Raw genomic sequence first — 25,060 nt, forward strand, 5'->3', positions numbered from 1 at the left:
TCTCGCGACCGTAGTCATTAGGCTCGCTGGAACTAGAAAAACCTAGACTCACCTTTAGTCTACCGGTTTTCTTATGGTCAACGTTCTCTCTCTCTTTTGGTGACAACCGAAATTCCTAAATAGGTCACCACTTTTATGCCCTAATATTACGTTTATATACAATCTCTGGTGAGTTTCACATACTTTACATGATTCTTTGATCTTTTATGAAGATTTTCATACATAACAATACATATGTTATGCACCGGAAGACTATTTAAACAATTAAGAAAACAAAACATATTAAAAAAAATATATGTTCCCCCTTCCATCAAGCACTCACGTGACAGGTAGTGACATCTATACCCAAACACTGTCTGCAGCGGGGTGTAATCTCAATACAAACTTTTACTTAATTTCACTCATCCCTGCTTATTGAACACATATGCTGCAAAAACAAACCTTAGATTAATAACATTAGACAATTTACTATATAAATACATTATAATACATTACTGTCCTTAGGGGTGGTTAATTAATGTATTTGTCTTCCGGATACATTGGTAGGCAGAAAGCCCCTTCCATCTTTGCAGACGAACACCGTCCAACGAGTTCAAACAACTGCCTGTAAATAGTACTGTCAAAACGTACTGAAAAAGTACGTGATACTGTCGGACATGTGACATACCGTGTTAAATAATCATAATATATAAACGGTTGCATCCAAGAACCTTTTAAATTTGAATAAAATCAAATTTTCCAAAACCAAATCACAATTTCAAAAACATATTACTCCGCGCCGTAGCTGGCGATAGCTTCGTTTTTATCGGCCTAGAGCCGTGGCGGGGGAGGCGGGTAAGGTGACAAAATACGTCATCAAGTGAGTTTCTAGCACCTTATTGTTCCCAAAAAACAACACTACTGTGTGACTAGTATACAATAGCCATGTACACGACTGAACGGCGCTATATTGGAGAGTAGCCAACCCATCTCTCATCCACTAGCCTTGGACATGCAATTGTAGTTCTGCGTACTACTCTCTGAATAGTCCAAAATCTAGTCTGGAAACTCATAGTAAGCTGGAAACAGTTGTACCATCTTAGTTGCTGTTCGTGTGTGTTCCGCTGGAGGCTATGAGTTCGCTGAACTTCAGGTTGAAAATTTAGAACTGCTCTCCAGAAAAAAAAAAAAACCTCATTACTTGAAGTTCTTCCATCTCTTCTAATGAAAATGATGTGAATTTAATACGAAACATATACATCTTGTTGGCTTTTAACATCTAATTATGCATGATTAAATATTTAAATGAATTGATATAAAATATATGTGGTTACACATTTACATATAATTTCCATTTTGATATGCAAAGATTTTGATACGATATTTGCATACCAAAATTTAAATAACGTACGCACTAGGTCTTTTACAACCTCTGGTGTTTGGGGTCCCGGATTCGATCCCAGCCCCCGCCAAGTGAACTTTGTGGTGGACAAACACCGTGTGCGTGGGTTTTCTTGGGGTTCTCCCGTTTCCGCCCACTTTCTTCATTCCACCATTTCATTCATTAATCATCATCACCGTCTCCTTTAGCCTAACCGGCATAACCCTGGGACGTAAAACTCAAAGATTTCATTTCATTTTACAATCTTGTATCAGTACCAAGGCTATATGAGACAGTTTTTTTTGTTTAAAGTGAAATCCGAACCACTAATTTTGAAATTTTGCGTCGGATCGCAGTTAAAATCACTACAGCAAATTCTGACGTCTCGTGCTTCTACTCTCAAAATTTAATGTTAAAAGACCGAAAATTGCGCCCTGTAGCATGGTGCATACATACAGACAGACGAACAAATTGAGATCAAATTGTCCCAGACACTGACGTTACAATAAGTATCACGCTTTAATAGTTACGCGAGCGACTGCCATACCTTGCGCTTTCTCGCCTGGTCCCTTCATACAAGCTATACCAAGGTGTAAAGTTTTGAAGAAAATTTAGAACTGAGGTGGGAAAGAGGGATGAAATAAAATTTTCATAATATAATGAAAAGGATATTGTTGATACAAAATTAATTATTACCTGAAGTTCCCAGTTTCATGTCAACCACATCACTGACGTTAAAATAATCAGAAACAATTTTCTGATCAACACCTTTATCATTTGTTTGGGATTCTAGTTTTTTTTTTTTTTTTTTTTACAGCATTGCATTTTTTATAATAGTTCTTCATTCTTTAAACGAAACCAATTATTTCTTTCTTACACATTTTGCAACGAACTCGTATGGTCGTTTTCTTATCTAATGGAGTTTAAGTTACTTTAATAAATTTGCTCCAAATGATATCCTTTTTTTCTTCCCGTAAAACTCATGTTAAACGATTCCAAGTTGTACAGAGACTGAGAACCAACATGTACTGTATCAACGAATGTCTGCATTATTTTAATTTCAGACCGCAATTTAGCAAATAACCTTTTGTTTGCTTTTTGAATACAACACAAAAATTTGTTTCCATGATAATTATTTTATTTATCTTTTAATATCAGTTCTACAAGTAGTCCAACTTTCGACTACGACACTTTCTCCCAAGTTTACTGAGAAACATTTGAACAATACGAGTGTACGAAAAAAAAAAAAAAAAGACAAATTGTAGATCACCACATTGACCTGCTGTAGCCACAAGAAAGCAAAACATTCACATGGGAAGAAAATAGTCTTCTGAATGGGAGGTATTTTTTGATAACTTTCTTTCTCTGGCAGATTTTTTTTACAAAAATAAAATAAAATAAAAATAAACATATGTTTAAAACAAGTCTTAAAAATACACGTGTTTAAAACAAAATGTTTAAAACGTATACAAAATTTGTTTTAAACAAAATCAATTGTTTAAAACACGTTTTAATCATTTGTTTTAAACAAAACAACCCTGTTGTCAACTACTCATACTTTCCCCAAGAAGGGAAGGGCTATGGACGAAAACTGGTCCAAGCTCATGTTTAAAGATACTATATCTTCATTTGCTTAGTCGAACTGAGAAATTATAAAAAATCTCAGTCAGTACTGCCATGTGCGAAGATATCCCTGCTGAGAAGAAAGAGTGCTAACCACTTGCCCAAGCTTTCTGTAACTGTAACTGTAAACGTAAATACATTGTATTAAAATGTTAAGAACACTAATTAAATTAAACTTTAAGGTTAAAATTTCAAGATACTAGCTATTTCTTAGACTTTAATAACGTGATACCGCTTTGTTCTCTAATTTAAGAAAACTCTATAGTAAATACCGTCTGTTAAATAGTTAATTAGTCTGAATTATTATTGTGAATTCTATTAGTTATATGTATATCTTTGCTAAGATAAGAGAATTAGATGATAATTACTGTAATTACTCAGGATTTGTCAATGCAGACAGAAACTACTAACCACTATTGTTCGATGCTGGACAACAGCTTCACAGTCCAGTCACGGAGAGAAAAATCTAATGTAAAACATAAGAGCTGACGACCACATCTAGTCTGACAAATGGAATTGTATCTCCTCACACGCTACATTATCCCTTGTTACCTGTATCAACACAAGCGGCTCTAGTTTCAAAGCTATGACGCAAAACAAAGAAATCTTGGACAGGAAGAGCTTCAACCTTCGTCAAACCCACTTCCCCTGTGAAACTTTCATTCTCTTCCGTTTTCTTTTTTTTTTTTCTTTCTTTCTGTAAAAAGCTTGTTTGTGCCCTGTTATTATCACTATGTAACCTTATCCATCAAGTTTAGAAATGAACAAGGAAAACCTTTTCCTGCTTGGCACTAACTAATTTGCTTTCGACGGTGACCAACAGCTCTCACAAAGAACGTAGTCTATTTGTATGTTCTTATTTCGTTATATTACCTTTGCATTGTATTTCAAGAGACGAAATACTATATAGAAAGAAATGCGTCGTATCTCAAACAATTGATTGCAATAGAACGAGCTCCTTATTACGTTGTCCACGGGAATAAAAATAAATATTCCCAAGTGTGAACGAAAAATAAAAGCGAGGATGGGAATAGAGAACGACCCATATAAAGTGATGAGAAAAGTTTATTTTGTGGGTCCTTGATCAGAATTAAGAAAAAGAATTATAAAGAGTGTGGTGTGGAGTGTTGCACTCTATGGGAGGAGCAATATAAGTATTAGATGAAAACAATGACAAAAGACTGTTGACTTTCTAAATATGGATGTTGAGAATAATGAAGAGTTTTAGCTGAGTCAAATGGGAAATAAATGGGGAAATATTAGAAATAATAGGGAACAAAAGAACAATTTTAGATGTGGATAAAAATAGGAAGAGAAACTGATTGGTACATTGGCTGAGAAGGAATTATATCATGATGGATGTACTAGGAGGTACAGTGGAAGAAAAAATATGAAAGGGACTGAAAAGACTACAATTGATAAACAACATTAAAAGAAAATTTCCTACATGAAGACAAAGAGGTTATAGCAGAAGACTGTGATGCACGGAAGTTTCTCAGTTTGAGCCAATCAACCTGCCATTAATGAGAGAACACACCTGTGATAATGGTGGTAGGCCTACTATGCAATGCAAGGACTCCTGACTGGTCTGAAAGTGCAAAAAGCTGTGCCGAAGGGTTGGACTAACTACTGCGTAGGTTTTCACATAGTTTATTTGGTTATTGTACAAGCCACAGCAATGTTTTACGCTTTTCAGTATGTTCATCTAGGTTATTACAAATATTTGGCTTTAATTTGTGTATATTTTTATATTAATGATCCTACTTTATAAATATACAACTCACAATATTTAACTCCTTAGAGCCAAACATCCCCCTTATGGACTCTCGTCTTCTATTCATAGTGGTTCATTCTAGACGTATTTCTTCTTCTTCTTCTTCTTCTTCTTCTTATTATTATTATTATTATTATTATTATTATTATTATTATTATTATTATTATTATTATTATTATTATTATTATTATTGATTTTTTGGCACATATACACATTCTAATTTTGTAATTAACTACGTCTTGTTAATGAGTTACAAGTAAGTGAAGTGTTTCTCTCGGAGCAAAAGATGTTTTCAGAAAATCTTAAGGGAATTCATATCTTAAAACATCCGCTACCTTTCGACAAGCCGTCAGGTGCTAATAGTTGACAATTGAGATGGTTATCATTAACCTTGAGAATTTTCCGGAACTACTAAAGCTCCCCATTGATGGAAGGAGCTATATAGCTAATGGTTTTACCAAAGCAGACAGGATAAGCAAATAGTTACAAACATTTCCTGTACATGCTTTTTTTTATTCACATCTTTTTTCACCACCCCTTTATTATGGTAGTGTTCTGGCCATTGATCGCCAAGAACAAATCGTGGGAATCCACGCTTCTTTGTCTCAAATACCGAACTACTGCCTCACATATGGAATACGAAAGAGTTAAGAAAAATAAGAAAATAGTATTTTGCGTTGCCAAGATACGCAGGTAAATTTACCATTATCATTATAAGGTTAACAATGCTTTAATGCGGCCAACTTACAAGATAGACGGCAGAGTAACGAGTAACGAATGTATTATAGGAAAATGCAGGTTCTATACGAAACAGGCCAAGTTATTATTAGGGTAGCAACGAAAATTCACTTTTGCATTTTTAATGGTCTCAGGGTCAAATTTTATTTCTTTTTATCTCAAATATTTACTACAAAAATTTTGAAGCAATTGCACACTATTTAGTGGTCGCTCAACGCATCAATATGTTCGCTTAAAACCAGTAAAATGTGAAAATTCACAAATAAATAATATGAAATTCAATATGTTTGGAAATATTCTTTAGTATTATTTATGTTTTTCAAATGTACAGTATATCTTTTCAGTATTTATGTTTGTGAAAGTATATTCAACACCACAAACAAAAATACTTTGATTGAGAATGAATTTACTTGGAATGAGGAAATTTCATTCTGTGCTGCTGTAGAACTTTTAGAATAAATTGGGCCTGATTTTCGTGATTGGTCAGTTTTCCATTAAAGTTTTGAATCAATGCAATTCCTCGTTCTGCCAGATCATTTACAATACGCTTTGTCTTTGTGGTCTCCTCATATCTTAAGCACACGTGTTCTTCTCCTTCACTTCCCTCCATCAATAACACTGTAACCATGTCTTTCTTCACTGCTGCGTGGACTTCAGGATCAAAGAAACTGAGACCAGTAAGTGGTTTTCTCAAATATTACAAATGTCGTGAGAAACTGTGCATTGCTGCAAAAATTTCATTTAGCTTTTTTTTTCGGTAGATGCTATTTACTATCTTTACAAGAGTTTATTCATCTACTCTATACGTAAATATGATCTGTTAATTAGTAGGTTATATCTACTGTTATTTTACTTCTCTTAATAGTGAGACACATATTCCTTCCAGTGATACACATTCCTGTCAGTTATATACATATTCCTAATAGTGACGCACATATTCCTAACAATGACACACGTATTCCAAACAGTGACACACGTGTTTCTAATAATGTCACATATTTCTAACACTGGCACACGTATTTCTAACAGTATCAAACATATTTCTAATAGTGACACACATATTTCTAATAGTGAACCATATTTCTAAGAGTGATACATATTCCTACCAGTGACACACATATTCCTATCAGCGACACATATTCCTATCAGTGGCATATATATTCCTAACAATGACACACATATTCCTCACAGTGACACATACATTCCTAACAGTGACGGACACATTACCTGTAATAGTTGTAAATCGAAAACAAACTTACTGTTATTAGACGGATAGGAATATACGGATGTTCCTACCGTAATATTTGATTATTGCACCTTTAAGCCTAAAGTAAAATGTAACACGACAAAATATGACCTATCTTGCGGAAAGTTTTCCCCTTGAACAGCATTTAAAATTGTTAGACACAGTATGTCATAATACTAGGATTTCCTTATACATGTTTGTAATTACATTTTCCTTTGAACAGCATCTTCGCGGGGTCTACAGATTGTGGGGAGATTCTTGTCGAGATTAATTCTTGAGACTTTTTAATAGCGTCCTCCGGATCCAGCGTCATCTGAAAACGCTCGCCCATCTGACGACACATAAAGAGGTAATCCAGGTTGTGATAAAACTTCTAACTTAATTTTCTCTTTTAATTGAAATGCATGACGTCATAAAACTGACAGTTTTTTAAAATAGTTTTTTTTTTCTTTCTTTCAAAACTTCCCTCCTTCCTATGTTGTTGCTCAAGAAACTTTCACCCAGTCTTCAACAAAAGTACGTATGTTAAAAACTTTTCTTCTTTCAATATGGGCTTGAAACTTTGACTAAAACGTTACTTTCTTTTAAATGTGAAGATTATTTTTGTTTCGTTATTTATTACGCTCATCTTTATGCGAAAAAGAATTGAGAAAGTTCCCTTAATGTTGTTGTAGTTTTGACATTTGTGACGTATTCACAATGAACCATGTACAATATAGTCCTTAGGTTGCACCATATACAGTATAGTTCAACGCAGGAGTGTATAGTGATCAGTTCGCGCAATTTCACAGGTCGAGCAACGCTCAAATATAGAGTTCGTGTGCAAATTGCGGAAAAATCTGCTTCAGAGTCTTTGATAGCGTTTAACACCATCGGATGTTTGGATCTTCCCAAAGCTAAAAATGGGCCTCCAAGGTACCAGTTTTTTCGCCTTAGAAGAGATCAAAACTAACGTGACGGCTCAACTTCGGAAGATACCAAAAGAGGACTTTCATCAGTGTTTCTAGCAATCACAGGCGCGGTGGAGCAAGTGTGTTTGTTCCGAAGCTGCCTACTTTGAAGGTGATTAAGTAAATGTATACTGTGATCGAAATTTTGGGATCGTAACAAAGGCGTAAGCCTCACAGCATCTCCATCCATGCCTGTGGGCTAATGTAAATATTGAGAAATTTTGGGATCGTAACAAAGGCGTAAGCCTTGGAGCATCTCCACCATGTGCCGGTGCTGTGCCATCAGTTGTAGCTCAGAATATGTAATAAATAAATGCAACCAAATGGGGATGGAACTGATGTACTTAACTGTAAAATTATGGTTGAATTTAATGAAATTCAAATGTTTCTAATGTTGAAAAATGACTAGTTGTGGGAAAGGTAAAAGAAAAAGAAAGGTTTTAACTGAGATAAAGGAATGAGCACTAGCCTGATAATTCCAACGAGGCTGGCGTCGTCCTAGTCATCTGGAACGATGAATGATTTCCCCTGGAAGAGCCTGGATAAGCTGGAGACAGTCAACATCTGAATCTCTATCCTGTTGATCTGCAAGGGGCGTCGATAATGCGTCTTTACGATGATGTTCTCCTACACCTTCATTCCACTACTCTGCTGACGAACTCAAAAGTGTCTGGGCGATAAACCAACAGAATGGTACTCTTGACTTATGGAGCTGGCTATTCTCCAACGGTGCGATCCGCTTCTCTCGTCGATCCTCCACCTATCCTATTTGTGTGTCGAATATCCCTTGTTGTTGTCTCTCGTGGTTTTGTTCGGCTGAAGAATGATGATATAAGAGTCCAATGAATCGGGAAGTATCAGGCTATGCTTGAAGGTATGCGGAAAGGTAATGAGGAAGCTAGTCGAGTTTATTAACAAATATGCGTTTACAAAAGCTGTCTGAGAATGTACAATCTTGATCAAACTTTTCTTCCGATGAATTTTCAAAAGTTCATGATTCTTTCGTTAATAATGTAATTTAATAAAATAATCGAATTTAGTGAATTATGTTAGGAGTTTACACAACTATCTCATGATCCCTTCACATCTAATACACAGTTACTTCACAATACTTATATTGCGGTACTAAAGAGCTACAGCAAACTTCCGGGAACTTTCCGACTGCCCCCTTATCATTTTAAACATAAAACGTCGTCTCTCAGTTGGACTAATAGCTAACGTACTCCTCTTTCGTGCATGTTTTTCCTAAGTTCGATTCCCATAGAGGAAGCCTTGAAATGTTAAAAGATTATAGTGATTCGGCTCCTGTCTTAAACTTTAGAAAGAGTGCTGAACACAGATCTTTAGCTCCAAACAATTCAATAGAGTAGCCTCGAAATTAAAGATGTAATTTTTTATTACTTTTTCTACTTTAGAAGAACGATAGAAGAGAAGAAAGTATGTCGACTATGAATAGACTTAGTTCAAGATTTCAACGAATTGGCATGTTTCGTGTTTCTTATAAACCAAGAAAGTGGTTTGTTCGTCAAAGTTTGATCTTAACCATTTATATAATGTTGTCTAGGGCTGTTTTCTGAATTACGAAAACTTAAAACTGCAAGAGACTAGATGAAAGAGTTAAGACGTGCACAGAAACATAGAGAAGAGTGAACCAAAAACATCTAAAATGGAAAATAATTTCCAAAGTTTAAAACTTATTCACGTTCTTCACGAATACGGCATACAAGTTGGATGTCCTTAGGAATGATTGTGACCCTCTTTGCATGAATAGTGCATAGGCTGGTATCTTCAAAAAGCCCTGTAAGATAAGCTTCAATTGCCTCCTGTAAAGTCAAGACAGCTGAGCTTTGGAAACGAAGATCTGTCTTGAAATCTTCTACAATCTCACTAACGAGTCGTTGAAAAGGCAGCTTTCGGAGCAATTCTGTGCTCTTCTGGTAACGAAAGTTTCTCGCAGAGGCACAGCATCAGGACTCTTACGATAGGGTTTTCTAACTCTACCGATACCTGCAGTAGAAGTCTGCACGGGCTTGGCCCGAGCGTTGCGGGCCGTGATCGGGCTTACAAATCATATATCACTTGGGCCCGGACCGGGCTCAGGCCGTAAATTTTTAAATATACAACCATATTTCTCGGGCCTAACTTTGTAAACATACTGTACAACGATATATATTACACCGTTCTTTCTGGAGAAATTCTAAAGCATAACTGCAAAATTATACTTCTAATCGCTGTAAATAAAATTATAAATTTGAGTTAATAATTAAGTTTCTGTAATTCGGGCTTATTTCGGGTACATTTGATTATCACACGAGCTCAGCCTAAATGCTAAAACATATTTCGGACTCGGGTCGGGCCTCACATTGTAAATTCACAGGCCGGGCCGGGCCCGGACTAAAAGTTCCTGGCTCGTGCAGACCTCTAAGCTTCAGCACTCTTTCTTGCAGATTTGGTAGCAAGCTGCCTCTTAGGAGCTTTGCCTCCAATAGATTTCCTAACTGTTGGTACGTGCCATTCTGACTGTCCCGACTTATTATTTTTTTTAAAAATCGGAGCTTACGTCTGTTAGTTTATTAGTATTACCAACGAGACGAGAAATAAGGCTTTTTCGTCTCGGTTTCATGAATTTCACAGAAATCTTGTTTCATCTCGATTCTTACTTATTTCTACACTCGTCTCGATTTTCGGAATTTTTTCTCGTTCCGTTTTGTTTATGCACGTACATTATTTATGCCTTGATTTTTATCTTAATATGAACTTATCAAAATCCTTCCGCATCACGGGAGATTCATGAAAGGTGTGATATAACAATATCCAAATATATTTATTATTGCAGTATATTGTGTAGTGACTTGTATTGTTTTAGACCTTGATACATTCTTTCCATTGTGTTCTAAGAATCACTTTATCTATTAATACTTGTTATACTATGACTCATGTAACACTAAAATAGTGTTTAAGGTCTAAGACTTTGGTGAAGACTCGAAAAATGTTTCTTCTCGTCTCGATTTTGAAAAATGTACTTCTCATCTCGACTCTTGTGTCACTTTCGAGATCCGACAAGAATCGAGACGAGGTGAGACATTTCTCGTTTCGTGGACAACACTACCTTTTATCAACACTGCGTATAATACGAAACGTGAATCTACAGTAAACGAAGAATACAAACCACTAATTCGCATCGGGAACCGAATGTGAATCTTACACTGAACCAGGGTAAAAGTGGATCTGAAAAAGTGGGGGGACGGTAGGTAGCGGCATGACGCTACGCCGTTCCCCCTGCTTATATTTGCCCATTGTAATCTTTAAGGAACTGGGGGGACGCCGTACATATTTTTCCAAGGTGGAAGGACGACGTCCCCTCGCGTTCCCCTGCACTGAATTTAATAATGCTGCCATTTACCACTTAGCTACGAGAAGACTAAATCGATGAATGCTGAGAATATGACAAGGAATGCCAAGGGTGAATTGCCAGACCGACAGTCTTAAGGTTCTTGCTCCAGCCTATCACACCATGTTAATAAATGGAACATAACACACGAAGTCGATGCATGCGGCCAATATGCCGCACTCGCGCTGCTCTAACTTCCTTTGTGTTTTCTACCTGCCTCTTTTCTTCCCTTCTAGGGAAAATATAAAAAAAGCACTGATAGACATATCTAATTATTTTAAATTGAAAGTCCATATACCAAATTTCATGTCTATAACCTTCAGACATATGGCCATTTTAAGATAATAATTACCACGCTTCTTTCCTCCTCACCTCGTTGAGTTTACACAAATTCTTCCTTAGTGGGACCTAACATTAAAAATCCTATGTCCTATCCAAATTTCAACTTTCTAGCTTGAGCAGTTTGGCCTGGAAGTTGATTAACCATTCGCTGAGTCAGGACTTCTTTTATATAGAGACATAAGGAGAATGTGCTTCACTAACATGATCAGTTGATTAATAAATATAAGAAGAACATGTTTTACTAACATGATCAGCTGTCAACTTTGTTCCATTGCATGTAAACTAAGCTTTAAACACCCCTATACTAAGAGCGAGTGATAAATGAAGAGATTTGTGATCATGTCTGTGAGTAGACAAATATTTGTATTTGCTGTAGACGAGAAGCGAAGAGCCCCATCATGGAACTATTAGCGGAGTCAACAAACGACATTTTGCCGTTGTGGTAGAGGGAGAAAAACAAATTAAGTGACTTGCGGTAGAACCAGAAAGATCGTGAAGAAGTAAAAAAAAAGAAAGAAAAAAACAAGGATCTGGTAGACAGTTATTTCTATGTCAACATGAAACCTGAGCTCACAAATCATCCCTGAAATGGCATCTTTCTACAAATAAAAGCGTACGAAATTTTTCACATCATCCATCTAACAGAATGAGATACTTTTCGTCGTGCTCTTCAAAAATCTATACTGGAATGGTGATTATCCGCAATAATTTAGATTACAGAACAATTATAAAATATACGGAAAATTCAAGAAAATGAAAACTGCCATCATAAGATATGTCAATCTATGAATCAATTAATCTATCTATTTATCTAACTAACTAACTATATATATATATATATATATATATATATATATATATATATATATATATATATATATATATATATATATATATATATATATATATATATATATATATATATATATATATATATATATATAGAGAGAGAGAGAGAGAGATAAATCTGTTATCCGGACAGCAGTATGTTGAACAAATATGCGGAATCCTTATGTTGACTACGGGAATCTGTAAGGAATATACACTATCCATATATTACATACATATTGTCCTTTTCCCGCTTAAATTTTACATCATTCTGCAGCAGGATGTTTGATATCTAACAGGTTTCTGTATATTACATACGTATACGTATGTAGCTCCTTTGTGGCTAATCGGTTAGCGTACGCGCGTTTATCATGGGGGGCCCGGCTTCGATTCCCGGATGGGGCTCATGTTGTTCGGATTCCACTTTAATCAGTAGGCCCACATCTCATATAACCTCGCTGCTGAAAGGGATGTTAAAGTCAAAATCGGCTCAACTCAACGTATACGTATGTTACATATGTCAACTATATGTTATATACATCCATCTGTATGTGAGATAGTGACCACCTATATACAGTTCTTTCTTTTGTACGGAAAGTACGTTTATTCCCAACACTTTACAGAAAATACGTATGAAACATATGTTTTCAGTTGTATGTTTGTTGCGGGGTCCAAAAACTACAGGAAATATGCATGTAACCTACTTTTTTACGTACGCTACATACGCTTTTTTAAATATATGTATTGCAAATTTTATTAGTTTACCTTGTGCTTTATATTTCATTTAATCAAATTACACTAGAGGATAGAATAAAAGTAGTTTTCTTCAAACTCCACTCACACTCTTTGGATAGAAGAGGACATAGGAAATGAATAAAGAGTCCGGGCCATTGCACTAAATTTTCTCACTGTGACTCCTTAAATTGAATCATATCAAATCTCGAAACACAATGTGACATGACTGTGAGAAACCAACTTTACAGGACAACAAAACAAAACAAAAAAAAAATGTGTTTACGTTTAAACTATAGTTATTCACAAAATACACATTTATATATATCTCAGAAACTGTTAGGAATACAGTTACGCCATTTCGTGAAACGATATTATTTTTTAGTTATTATAGAAACATTTCGCACACCCGGTGGAAGACTGTTACAATCAAAAATACACATTTGTGAGAAAATGAGTTTCAAAATTTGTTATTCTATCAAAATCACCCTCTTTTGAATACTGGTATTTCTGCTATTTAGGGTTTAATTAGTTTAATTGCGTTTATGCGAAAATACCATCAGATAGAGCTCGCTTCTTTTCCACTCTCTTTCCTTTTGAGCACTGATAACTCAAAATTACCATTTACTTACAATATATGAAGAAGACTATAGTAGATGTTTTCGAACAACTCTGTATCAAAGAAAACTCAGCCCACGTGCAAAACTAACACTTGCGATCTTTCAAATGAAAAAACAAGAAATACGAAGAAAATGCTTTAGCTGTTTTTGCGAAATCGTCCAACAAAACCTCAACTCCCGAATTGCAAACTATCAATACTAAATTTTTCAAGGAATTATTTGTACTGTAGTATAGGGTTATTAATGAAATGTTCATTTATGAAAAATAAACAAAATTGCTAGACCCATTTTTGAGCAAATCTTAATTTTTATTTTCACTTTTATGTAAGCTACCCTTATTTGTGGGGGTTAGGAGAAAATCCGAAAATCCTCTGTCATAAAACCAAAACTAAGGATGGTTGCTAATTGATACCAGGGTAGCCTATCCAAGTCGAAAATCAATACACACAGGAAACTGACAACAATGGAATCAAACTTTGTGTCGCACATCAGGGAAGGATTCAGGACGGACTTCTGGGGGTTCGGTGGGTTGTAATATTGCTACTTAGAGCTACTTTTAAGAGCTCCAAACTCTGGAATGGGTTTTATTTATATATAAAATAAAAGAGTTTCCTCTTCTGAAAGAAACGATCGCCCCGATCGCCCCCCTAGATCCGCCCCTGTCACATTTTCAAGCAAGACCAGGCATAGTATGAAGAAGGTCCCTCCCACGGAGTGTTAGTTTCCTGTAACTTTGTCCAACAAAGAGGAGCGCTGTATGTGTTTGAGTGAGAAAACAAAATGGAATTGTTGATTGGAGCTCTGAAAGTATATCCCGTGCTTTATGATACTAGTCATATGAGAACTATTGGGGCAAAAAGTGCATGCCTAAAAAAATAAATAAATAAAAATAATAATAATAATAATAATAATAATAATAATAATAATAATAATAATAATAATAATAATAATAATAAAATAAAAAAATAAAGATACCCAGCTTAACTGCTTTCCGTTTCTAGTCTGTAAATATAAGAAAATATTACACTGTAAAATATAATTTCCTAAATTTGAGAAACCATTTCTTATCTGTGCAGCGAGACTTTTTTTTTTTTTTTTAAGAAATGAGATTTAGCAATTCTCATTTATTAAAAAGGCAATACAGTGGTATCTCGTTTTGCTTTATACAACCACTATACACAACTCTAAGAAAAGATATTCTCGGTGCACAGATAAGAAACAGTATCTCAGACTTAAGAAAATATTTTTAACAGTGTAAGATAGGTAGTTTTGTAATGACATGATTTTACAATGAAGATTGTAACAAGTTACTATGTTGAAAGGAAATTGAGTACTAATTAGAAAGATTAATTAAGATTTATATAAATTAGTCAATATATAGAGAAAGAATTAAAAGAAAAGTAGAAGTGTCAGAGTATTTATACTTATTATATAGTGTAGATGTGATTACGGTATACAGGTTACTTATATATTTAACGATAGACTTATAAAAATAGATTATAAGATTTCTTCCCCTAATCAGATATAACTTCTTAACGCTAGAGGAAATAATGTTTATATATATATATATATATATATATATATATATATATATATATATATATATATATATATATATATATATATATATATATATATATAATGCATTCTCTTGTAAACAAAGACATGTTTTCAGGACTAGTCGCAGCTTCATGAAAACAAGTACATCTGGATAGGAATACCGAAAAGTGGATAACATCAGAACTTGAGATTAGAAGGTCGTCTTTCTGAAAGCAGAATGTCCGTTGCTTAAGCAAATAATTCTGTGAAAATAGTCTGCTTCAACTGTAAATCAAGAATTTATCCACAAATTTGCTACGATATCGAGCTTTGCTACAGTAGATCTTGTATGTAAAAGATGTAAAATGGTACACTCAAACGAAATTTGTCCTGCAAAGAATGAAAAATGCAACCGATGTTTATTTTCTTGGCACTTTGGAAGAGCATGTCTAGCTAAAAGGCTAAATCCAAATTATAAATTGGAACATTCAATAAGGAAGCATGAGATTTGGGGTGTACTACCTGAAAAACATGTTACAGCAAATAAGATAAATTAGTTAAACTACAGAACAATTCCAACTACGCCAATAAGTTATTGGAAAGTTGTTGTGATTACAGAGACTAAACTAAGTGCACAGCCAATTTACGTACATGAATATACATTAATATAACAGGGAGTCAGCATTGCTCAAAAGTGTTAAAAAGGTTAATGGTAAAGTACACATAAAAAAAAGTCCAAGGCTGTAGAAGTAGAAGGATACTAACAGGAGTGTAACTCAGAGTCACCTGTTGTGAACACAAATGTGAATTGCAAAGAAGCCAAGGATATTATAACTCCAGAACTGTCACTTGGAGACAATATCACTAATAGTCATCACTTGGAACGACTGGAAAGGAACATGAAGGCTACTCTGCTTCCTGAAAGTGACTATGTTTGTGACTTAATATCTCTTGAATCACCCAACCGATCTGAATCAAATTTTCAACATAGATGAGATTCGGGTCTGGAATGAATTTTGCCATTTCACTTTGACTTTTCAGCTTGGGGAAGGGGAGCGGAGGGGAGGAGATATATAAAAATGATCGAAAATGACCGTTATTAATGTCGAATCCTTCATTTTTGGGCTTGCTGGGATGAACAATGACACTTCCGACGCCGTTTAAATCCAAATTTATTCCCGCAACTTGGGGAAGAGGGATACATAAAATCGATCGAAAATGGTTGATATCAGAACGCGCTTTATTAATATTAAAAAGTGATAAAAGTGGAACATATTATTATTATTATTTTCTTATTTTAACACAGCTAAGCTGGTAATTGACGCTAGTTATATACATATATACTTCAAAGTATTTTAAAGCTTATTGGCATTGAAGGTTTTCATCGACTAAATTACAAAATATTTCTGAAATTCAATGTCAAAAATTGATTCACACAAACTTTCAGTGAGTATTTTTCCTATATATCAAATTACTTTTCCTTCACTTTCGCTCATCGTGCGGTTTTACAAGCGAGATACGAATACTCTTTTCTCAGCTGCCTAGTGACTACTTCCAGTATGCGATGTATGCATGTAGGCCTCTCTCTCCGTATTCCCTCTGCCTTTCTCTGTCTCGGACTAGCTGTCTCACACTGCAATCAATTAGCCATCGGCCTTAAATTTAAAATTTGGTCCAGATAGGTTCAATGGTAAGGCATCTAGGCGAGCATACATCGGAACGGACGAATGAACCAATAGACAACGAAAAATTACTGTTTCGGTGTGTAGGGTCTATGAAATGTTGAAATCTAAAATTCGATTTTTTTTATGATTACCCTACTGTCGTGGTACAAAATCTAAAAAGCAAAAACAAAAAATCAGGAAAAGGTTTAAGTTCGGGAAACCATATTGCTAATATTCGTTTGGATCTTTATTGTTTCTATTGTGTGGTTAAGGAAAACTAGTGTCTGACTGTGAGCAAAATGAAAGAAAGATTGTTCGCCAATTATTTCAACACTCTTCTACGCTGTATCTAGGCAACCAAGGTCACGGACCGCACTGTTACCAGTAGTTGAATGTTAAATCTTCTATCAAGCATTCCAAGGACTGTTATTTTTGTTATTTCAAAATTATAGAAGTCGTTCTGTCATATTACTAGAAAATCATGACTTGTTAAATGATCTAACTTTGTCGCCAGATTTGCTGTCTTTATATTATAGCGTCTTTGGCAACAATCCTCGAACGCATCACGAGTTCTGTCCAACTGTCAAACACACACGAGTTTGTCAGTAGCAACCGCTGTGTGAAACAGTGTTCGCGTAGTGCTGAGTGAAAGGGGAGGGTCAGATGGGAATCTCTACATATATATCCAATTATGTATTACATACATTTACCACATTTATAAATTTCGTATTTTACACTTACATTTTCAATATATATATATATATATATATATATATATATATATATATATATATATATATATATTCTTATTTTACATTGTACATTTCTCCACTCTATACTTTTTCCAGCTCTTTGTTTGACATTACATGGTCACTATTTGTCTGAAATCCCGTATACCTCCTGCTACTTTTATCTGAACTGAGTAACAGTAGTGGGCCTAGCCTGGGACCGGAGGGGAATAGACTTCCCAGGTTCTTGAGTGATAAAGATAATTTAAGCTATTATTTATATATTTTTGAAAGTTTATAGTAAACTCATGATATACCTATCATACGCTGGATTCTGGCTGCCCCCTCAGTTTTTACCTTCTAGATCCACCATTGTTGAGTAATTTTAATTTCGTTGGGATCAAGGATCTTATAAAATAGAGGATCTGCCCATACGTATCTTCATCCTATTAAATCAATGAAGCCAAAAAACAACCGAGAATCGGCACGTCTGATTGGCTACTCTCGTTTATGCCATCGTCTGATTGGCTACTTTCGTTTCCGCCATGAATGTTGGCTTAAGACATTGCGATCCTATTGGACGGAGTGGGCAGAGTAGAGGTGGCGAAACTGTGACGTATGGCTTCAAGATTTTGTTGTAAGGGCAGATCCTCTATTTTATAAGATCCTTGGTTGGGATTGACAGATTTTTTTTAACTGTCTCTCTTTTTACTTTTTTCTTTTCCTATTCATTTTAATCTAAGAAATTAAAGTTTTCAAATTAGTATTTTAACTTTAAAGTTTTGGCCATAAATCTATACCTGAGAGCATGAAGTGCGCAAGTCACAAATCCTTGTTTTCCAGAAAACACTTATATTACTTAAGCACTAAATACATATTGGAGATACTACATTAAACCCTATATACTTGGTTAATTACGTCATCAGCCCGTATAGAACAAAATACAACCAGCCATTCATTGCAGACCTCCGAAAGATATACAAAACTGATTTTAACTCATTTTCGCCAAAGTTGGACTTACGTACTTCATGCTCTCAGGTATAGAAATTCTACTGAATAATAGGCGAAAAAAATGGACATGAATTTTAAAGTTATCTTGCTTCATCTAAAGGTGTTACGAACCAAAGCTCCGGTTCTCCTATGTCTTTGTTAATTCTGGTATACAAGAAACAAATTTTCACTGCACAAAAAGTTATTTGTTCTTCTACGTTTACGCCAAATATCTCATGCGTGACAACCCCATTTGGACCTCTTCTAAAGTATCATGTCTATTGGTAATGATCGTCTACATTTTCGATATATTCTTTCTGCTTTCATGTTCCGGTATTTCCACTCGTGCTTCATGTCGTAAAGCTGTACAAGTACTCATATTTAAATAATGATCATTTCTTAATCGATGCCCCCCACTACAATTTCTTTCCTGCAGAAGTTATTTATTTCTTTATGATCTGTTCAGTAACTTACTATATCAGATGACAATTAGTGTTGCTCACTTTTTCGCCTCGAAAATGAAACGAAACTTACATTTTTAAATTCTTGATAAGACGAGAAATTTCAAGAGTCCCGTGAGCAACAATAGTTCCTCAAGTTTTAGAATTAAAACACTATTTTAATGTTATATGAGTCATCGTATAAAAACTGTAAATTTTTAAAATAATTGTACGAATACAACGATGAACATTTATGAATGTTTAAAAATACCCAAATCATAGTACATTCCAATAATAAATACGGTTTAAATATTGTTATATCACACCTTTCTTGGACCTCCCGTAACGCAAAGGAATTGTGATAACTTCTCGACGAAATCATGAAAACAATCAAGACATACATTTTTGTACATAAATTTAGAAAGCGAGCCGCTAAATCTTTCGAGACGAGACAAGAGTTCTACAACATTTGTGAGACGAGATGACATAACCTTAATTCTCGTAGGAAACACTAGATGGTATGCCTTATCATTTATCTTATTAGGCTGACCCCCCACAGGCTTCATAATAGAGGGTCTTGTGGGGGTAAGCAGAATGCTCCATTCGGTTCACCTTCTGACATTTTTCCTATGTCACTTTTTGTTTCATGTGACTCATAAGCAACGGACGTTTTATCCGAAACACTCTATCTATGTTGTTCGTTGTCAGAACGAGGGTTGTGGTTGAATGATTTCAGCGGAAGAGATGAGGTATCCATGGAAACTCTTCTTCCGTCGCATGAGCAACGATTGTTACCTCTCATGCAGAAACTACCAACTGCTTGGCGTATAATGGTTGTTCTTCTCAATTCAGATAAAGATTCAAACACACACACACACACACACACACTTACAACCAAGAGCACATGCCCATGAGGGCGAAGAAGAAATTTGACATAACAAGATGTTCTATGAACCAATCCACGGAAACAGAGTCCAACTAGAATTTCAAAGTTTACTGATCACAAAGTTCACCGTTAGGAAAAGAGAGTTATTTATCAAGATAGTTAAACTTCGTATTGGCTTTTAAAATAACAGAATCTTGTTTACTATAACATTTTCGAAGTCTCTAGGAAACAAATGCATAGATTTATCATCATCATGAATATACTGTATCGTTATTAATTTAATATTCTGCGGGATCACTTACCTGCAAATTGTGAAATCATATAAGTTATGGTATGCCCTGAATCTCTTGGTTTTTGGGAAGAACTTCACTCCTTAGCATCGTATATCAAAGATAAACTTATCTTCCTTTTCGAGACTCGGGTTCGATATTCGGTGGAAACCTATATGGTTCGGTCACTACTTTAAACTATAGCTCCACGTGTCATATAATCTCGGAGATGGAAAGGGGACGTTATATTTAGATCAACCTAATTCCTTCATTTTCTTCCCATTTATTTATCGAAGAGAACTAATATTCATTTTAACACTATAAATTTAGAATTTCATTACAAATTTCAGATTTTCACATTTCCTATTTTCTTGATACTCAGTACTTTCCTCTTCATCTTGCTCTATTACATTTCAAATAAATTGAGTGATGCAAGGGTAAAAATGGTGGGGAACGCATGACGTCACGCCGTGGCCCTCTTTGCCTATCTTTGCCCATTGTATGTTTTAGGAAGTGGAAGGACGCCACAGATATTTCCTGGAAGTGGAGAACGACGTCCCCCTGCATTCGGATTTAAAGCAAAGTGCCTGAAATGTCCATGAACCCGCTATACGTAGGTTCTCTACTGATTGCCTTTCACAAGGGTATCAACGTTAACGTCCTAGTGACAATATTAAACTAATAGGGTCAAAACGACGCCTAAAATGTGGAATAGAAAAATAAAGACTTTTTTTTAAAATTTAAATGAGAACTGGAAAATATACACAAAATTTGGAATCGACTAGCGAAAACGGCACGTTTCTAGCACTTATGATTTTCGAGATCTCATTATCGAAAGGATTGTCCTCAAACTTATAAACTTTACTTGACCACAAACATATAAACCAAGCGTCGAAGTTTTACTTTATATTGGCAATGTTCAAAAGGATTCAAAAGGAGATACTCATATGTAGTATAGTAACCAGTATAAGTATCTCTCTCCCTTTATCTGTTATAACGCCATTAGGCCATATATAAACGCCTTGACAGATGCAACCCAACTTAAATGTAACATTTCTCACTGACAAAAGGGTTTGCAGACGTACCTGAACCAAGTCTTTTTACTGTTCAGCTAATGATGCATGAAGCATTTTTCTTTATTCTAATATGAATCTTTATTGTTTCGAGTGTGTTGTTCCGTGAACAAATTATATCAATACTATTATAACTTGTGCGTATAATGAATTGTTTCACTTCATATAACATGTGAAAAGAAACAAAAAAAAAAAATCTTCTTACATGAGATAGAAACTGGTTGAAGTAAACTGAAAATATCAAATCTGGAACAACTGAAGGAAAGAAGTTTGTAAATCTCTGTTTTCAATCATTCAACCTCTCCAATTCCTCGCCAGCCTCCTATCTCTTTCCTTCTCTACAGATCTTGCTTAGCATGTTGAATATGGATTGAAATCAAAATTGAAGTATGTGTAAAGGTTCCAACTTGCTTATGTTATGAATCAGAGGATAATAATTGGTTAATTAAAGTTGAAGTGTTCATTTCACCAGCGAACCCTTATTAGACGTGTACCCGAACCCACAATTCAACGTGGGATCCAAATCGTAGTAGCTCATACCAGGAATCAAAACCTTATCTCCCGTGCTTGGGAGGATAATAATAGAATAGTGGACATACTTAATATCTTGTTTTGAGCTATGACATTTTACATTTACAACTCGTATAATATTGTGTCCTAACTGAATTTCAAAGGAAAGGAGTCGTCAAAGAATTATTCAAGAAAATGCTCTCAGTCTCTCGGTTAAGAGCACGCACAAAAAAAAAAAAAAAAAAAAATCACCTATTTTAGGATTTGAACGCACGAATACATGATTAACAATTATTCACCAAGTCACTCAACTATTTTTTTACGTTACATCAAATTAGCTTTTAACTTTGTGTAAAATGCTTTTCTGTTCCACATTAAGTTTTGTTTACAGTCAGATACAACGGAGATGGTGACAAATAGTTGAAAGTTACATCTCTTGCAATGTATAAACGCAAGTCATGTTTTCTTTTACATCTCGTAAGGGATTAAAAAGAGACTGAATTTGTAAAATGATAGAGGGTAGGAATGTTTGTTAATAATAGATCATTAATAGATTTACAACATCAATTACCTAAGAAATAAAATTTGATGAAGTAAATTAACTAAACTAATAATTGTCTCTTTATATGGGCCTTAGTATCTCATGTAGACTTACATGGAAGGTGTTTGGGACACCAGCAAATATACTAATGGAATTACATTTGTCAGAGGGGATATACTGATGCTGATGACTGTTCTGGTCAGTTATATTGTATAATCTTGCGTTAATTAACGAATATCGCTTTCTATACATAACTATAGTTTAAATAACTTCTTGTTCGATATTTCTTGGTTATATTATGTCCGTTTTTTCTTTTCTTTCCAGTCACTCTTCAGGGTTCTCGAACACAGGATTTTGTGTATAAATTTACTGGATTCCTTCTTGTTGTTGAAACAAAGGACGCCTTTAGAGATGGTCCAGTGGGAACGTTCCAGTTGTTCGGAGATGCTCTTACTAAATTCAGTGAAAGATGTCCTAATGCGGTCACTCAAACATCATCTCTAGGAAAGACAGAGATTCAAGTTCTCTGGACGGCTCCACAAACTGGAAGTGGATGTATTCTTTTCAGGTAAGAACACCTTTGTAGAAGTTAACATTTCAAAAATAATCTAAAAGAGGCTATCTCAGAACGCTGACATCTTGTATCATTAACGATGTTGTGACACCTATACCCACTATGTATTTTAATGATCTTTAGAAACCACATTGGATTTTTTTTTTACATAATTTTATACAACTTATCTTCTCGGTTGTCTGTTTCTTTGCAATTTTTAAATTTAACCAAATAATGCAAATAATAATGATGCAACACTTGCATGTAATTGACACAACACAAAACTCCACATGACTTTATCCTTTAATTGTTGTTGAAGTTCAGTGTCCCATTTCCTCACAGTGGCTAAATGAGACATGGGCGCGTATTTTCGAAATACACTGAACTCTAGCCATAAGGCATTGTGGACAGGGTTACGCTTGGCAACAATGTAGGAAAAATAAATGACGTTTATATCGCGATCACGAGTCATGACCTATATATAGCACAAAGTAGAGGTCAAATGTTGTCGGCCCTAGTAGCCGAGTGAGCTAGCGCAACATGCTAGTAAGAAAAATCGTTGTTGGCGTGGGTTCAAATCCTGCGTTAGGGAAGTTTTTTTATTATTTTTAATTTTTTTATAATACTTCTTTCGTTAAAATAAGATTAAAATAATATTCAAAAAGTGATTTAACGATTATTTTATAAAATTTTCATTAAACTTCTTTCATTAAAATAAGATTGCCCTTGTACTTATACAGATCCATAGCAAAAGTAATAATAATAATAACAATAATAATAATAATAGTAGTAGTAGTGATAGTAGTAGGAACGGGTTAGAATGCAATTCAGCATTCATTTGTTTCCGTGCGATGTTGCCAAACCTAATGCCTTGTGGCTAGGGCTGAGTGTATTTCGAAAATATGCGACATGGGCCTACATTTAAGATGGAATCCAAAGCACCGTAATACATTTAGTGCTTCCCGATCACTATAAATCTTGAAACTTTTCTTTCTTCTTCAGGAATAAACCAATACAATAGCAATTGTTTGTGTGTGTGTGTGTTGAAAGTAGCATAAGTTATAGCCCTTGTTAGCTGGGTGTATTTGTATGTGTATTTTTTTTAAAAAAATGAAGGAAAAAGTAAGAGGTGAAAACAAATGTGGCTGACACTTCCTTGAATATAGCTAAATTAATCTTATCACATAACTTATATCACAGGTATTGGATACTTCATACTAGGGGAAAATGTATAAGAAAAGGGAAAAGTTTTGTCAGTCGAGGGAAATTTTCTTAAAGAAACCTACAAACACTGATTAAAACTGAAACCACATGGATCAAAGACGCGCTATCTATCACTAGACCAGCATAGAGAGGAACTGTTTTATTAATTACATGGATATAAATTAATGTTTGACCCGTCTAACCTGTTAAATTTTCCAAAACTCTACGTGCAGTCCCAATTGTACCTGTTTTTACTTCTGTTTTAATACTCTCCTCATTACTATCATTATCATTCTTAGTTGTTACTGAGTCCGATTTAACGTGCTTGGTCACATAGGTGTTCACGATACGTATTGTCTGGTCTTATATTCTTCACCTAAATAGGTTACAATTGTATTGAGACAGCCGATTTTGGCCAAGTCCTCTACATCATTGAGTTTTATTTTTTCTTTTTTACTATGAATTAAAAGTATATTCACCACAAAAAATATCTACAGCATATGCTGCAACTAACTATAATGGCACAGATCTAAGTCTGAAATCTGCCAAAAATTGAAAATTAAATTAACTTGATTGTGCAAAATATTAATAAATATTAATGGCAGTAACAGACAATTAATGTAAAGATCGTTCAACTAATACATTGTGAGTAAAAAAAAAAAAAAAACTGGATAAGATTGAGTTTAAAAACTGGAACTTATCTGGGCGCCATTTTGTCTTCTCCTACGTATTTGTTACCAACAAAACTTAATATTGTTACAAACTTATGGATTTATTCAAGTTTCCTGAAACTTTTTCTGGCCATTTTTTCATCTGTAACCAATGTTTGTCTACAAATTTCTTTATAGCTTACATATATGTTTATCTTCAATAAAACAGTAAGTGTTCCAAGTAGACTCGACATCATAATTTCATTCTTCTATTCTGAATAAATTAAATGAAAAGATATGGATCAATGAATCAGAACCGCGCAATCTTACATAAACCCAGACAAACAAACAAGAGCATCAATAACAGATCTCGTAGTTTTAAGATACATCACTTATGTATCCACTATGAC

At 34.7% G+C, this 25,060-nt stretch overlaps 2 protein-coding genes across 4 annotated transcripts in view; one reads left to right on the forward strand and one right to left on the reverse strand.

Moving 5' to 3' along the window:
* Positions 1–25,060, forward strand: part of LOC145681019 (spondin-1) — a 541,475-nt gene that overhangs the window by 345,984 nt on the left and 170,431 nt on the right. For all 3 annotated transcript variants that reach the window (XM_081752306.1, XM_081752308.1, XM_081752307.1), the window contains exon 3: positions 22,569–22,812. In XM_081752306.1, coding sequence (XP_081608432.1) covers positions 22,569–22,812 — 244 coding nt within the window. The remainder of the gene's footprint in view (positions 1–22,568; positions 22,813–25,060) is intronic.
* LOC145681332 (histone H3-7-like) lies at positions 9,386–17,908 on the reverse strand. Its single transcript, XM_081752987.1, is given in 4 exon segments — positions 9,386–9,636; positions 9,639–9,697; positions 10,117–10,189; positions 17,893–17,908. Coding segments are annotated over 4 exon segments (399 nt in total).

The sequence above is a fragment of the Thermobia domestica genome, chromosome 3 (assembly GCF_964235325.1).
Source record: "Thermobia domestica chromosome 3, izTheDome1.hap1.1, whole genome shotgun sequence".
In the NCBI taxonomy this organism is placed as follows: Eukaryota; Metazoa; Arthropoda; class Insecta; order Zygentoma; family Lepismatidae; genus Thermobia; species Thermobia domestica.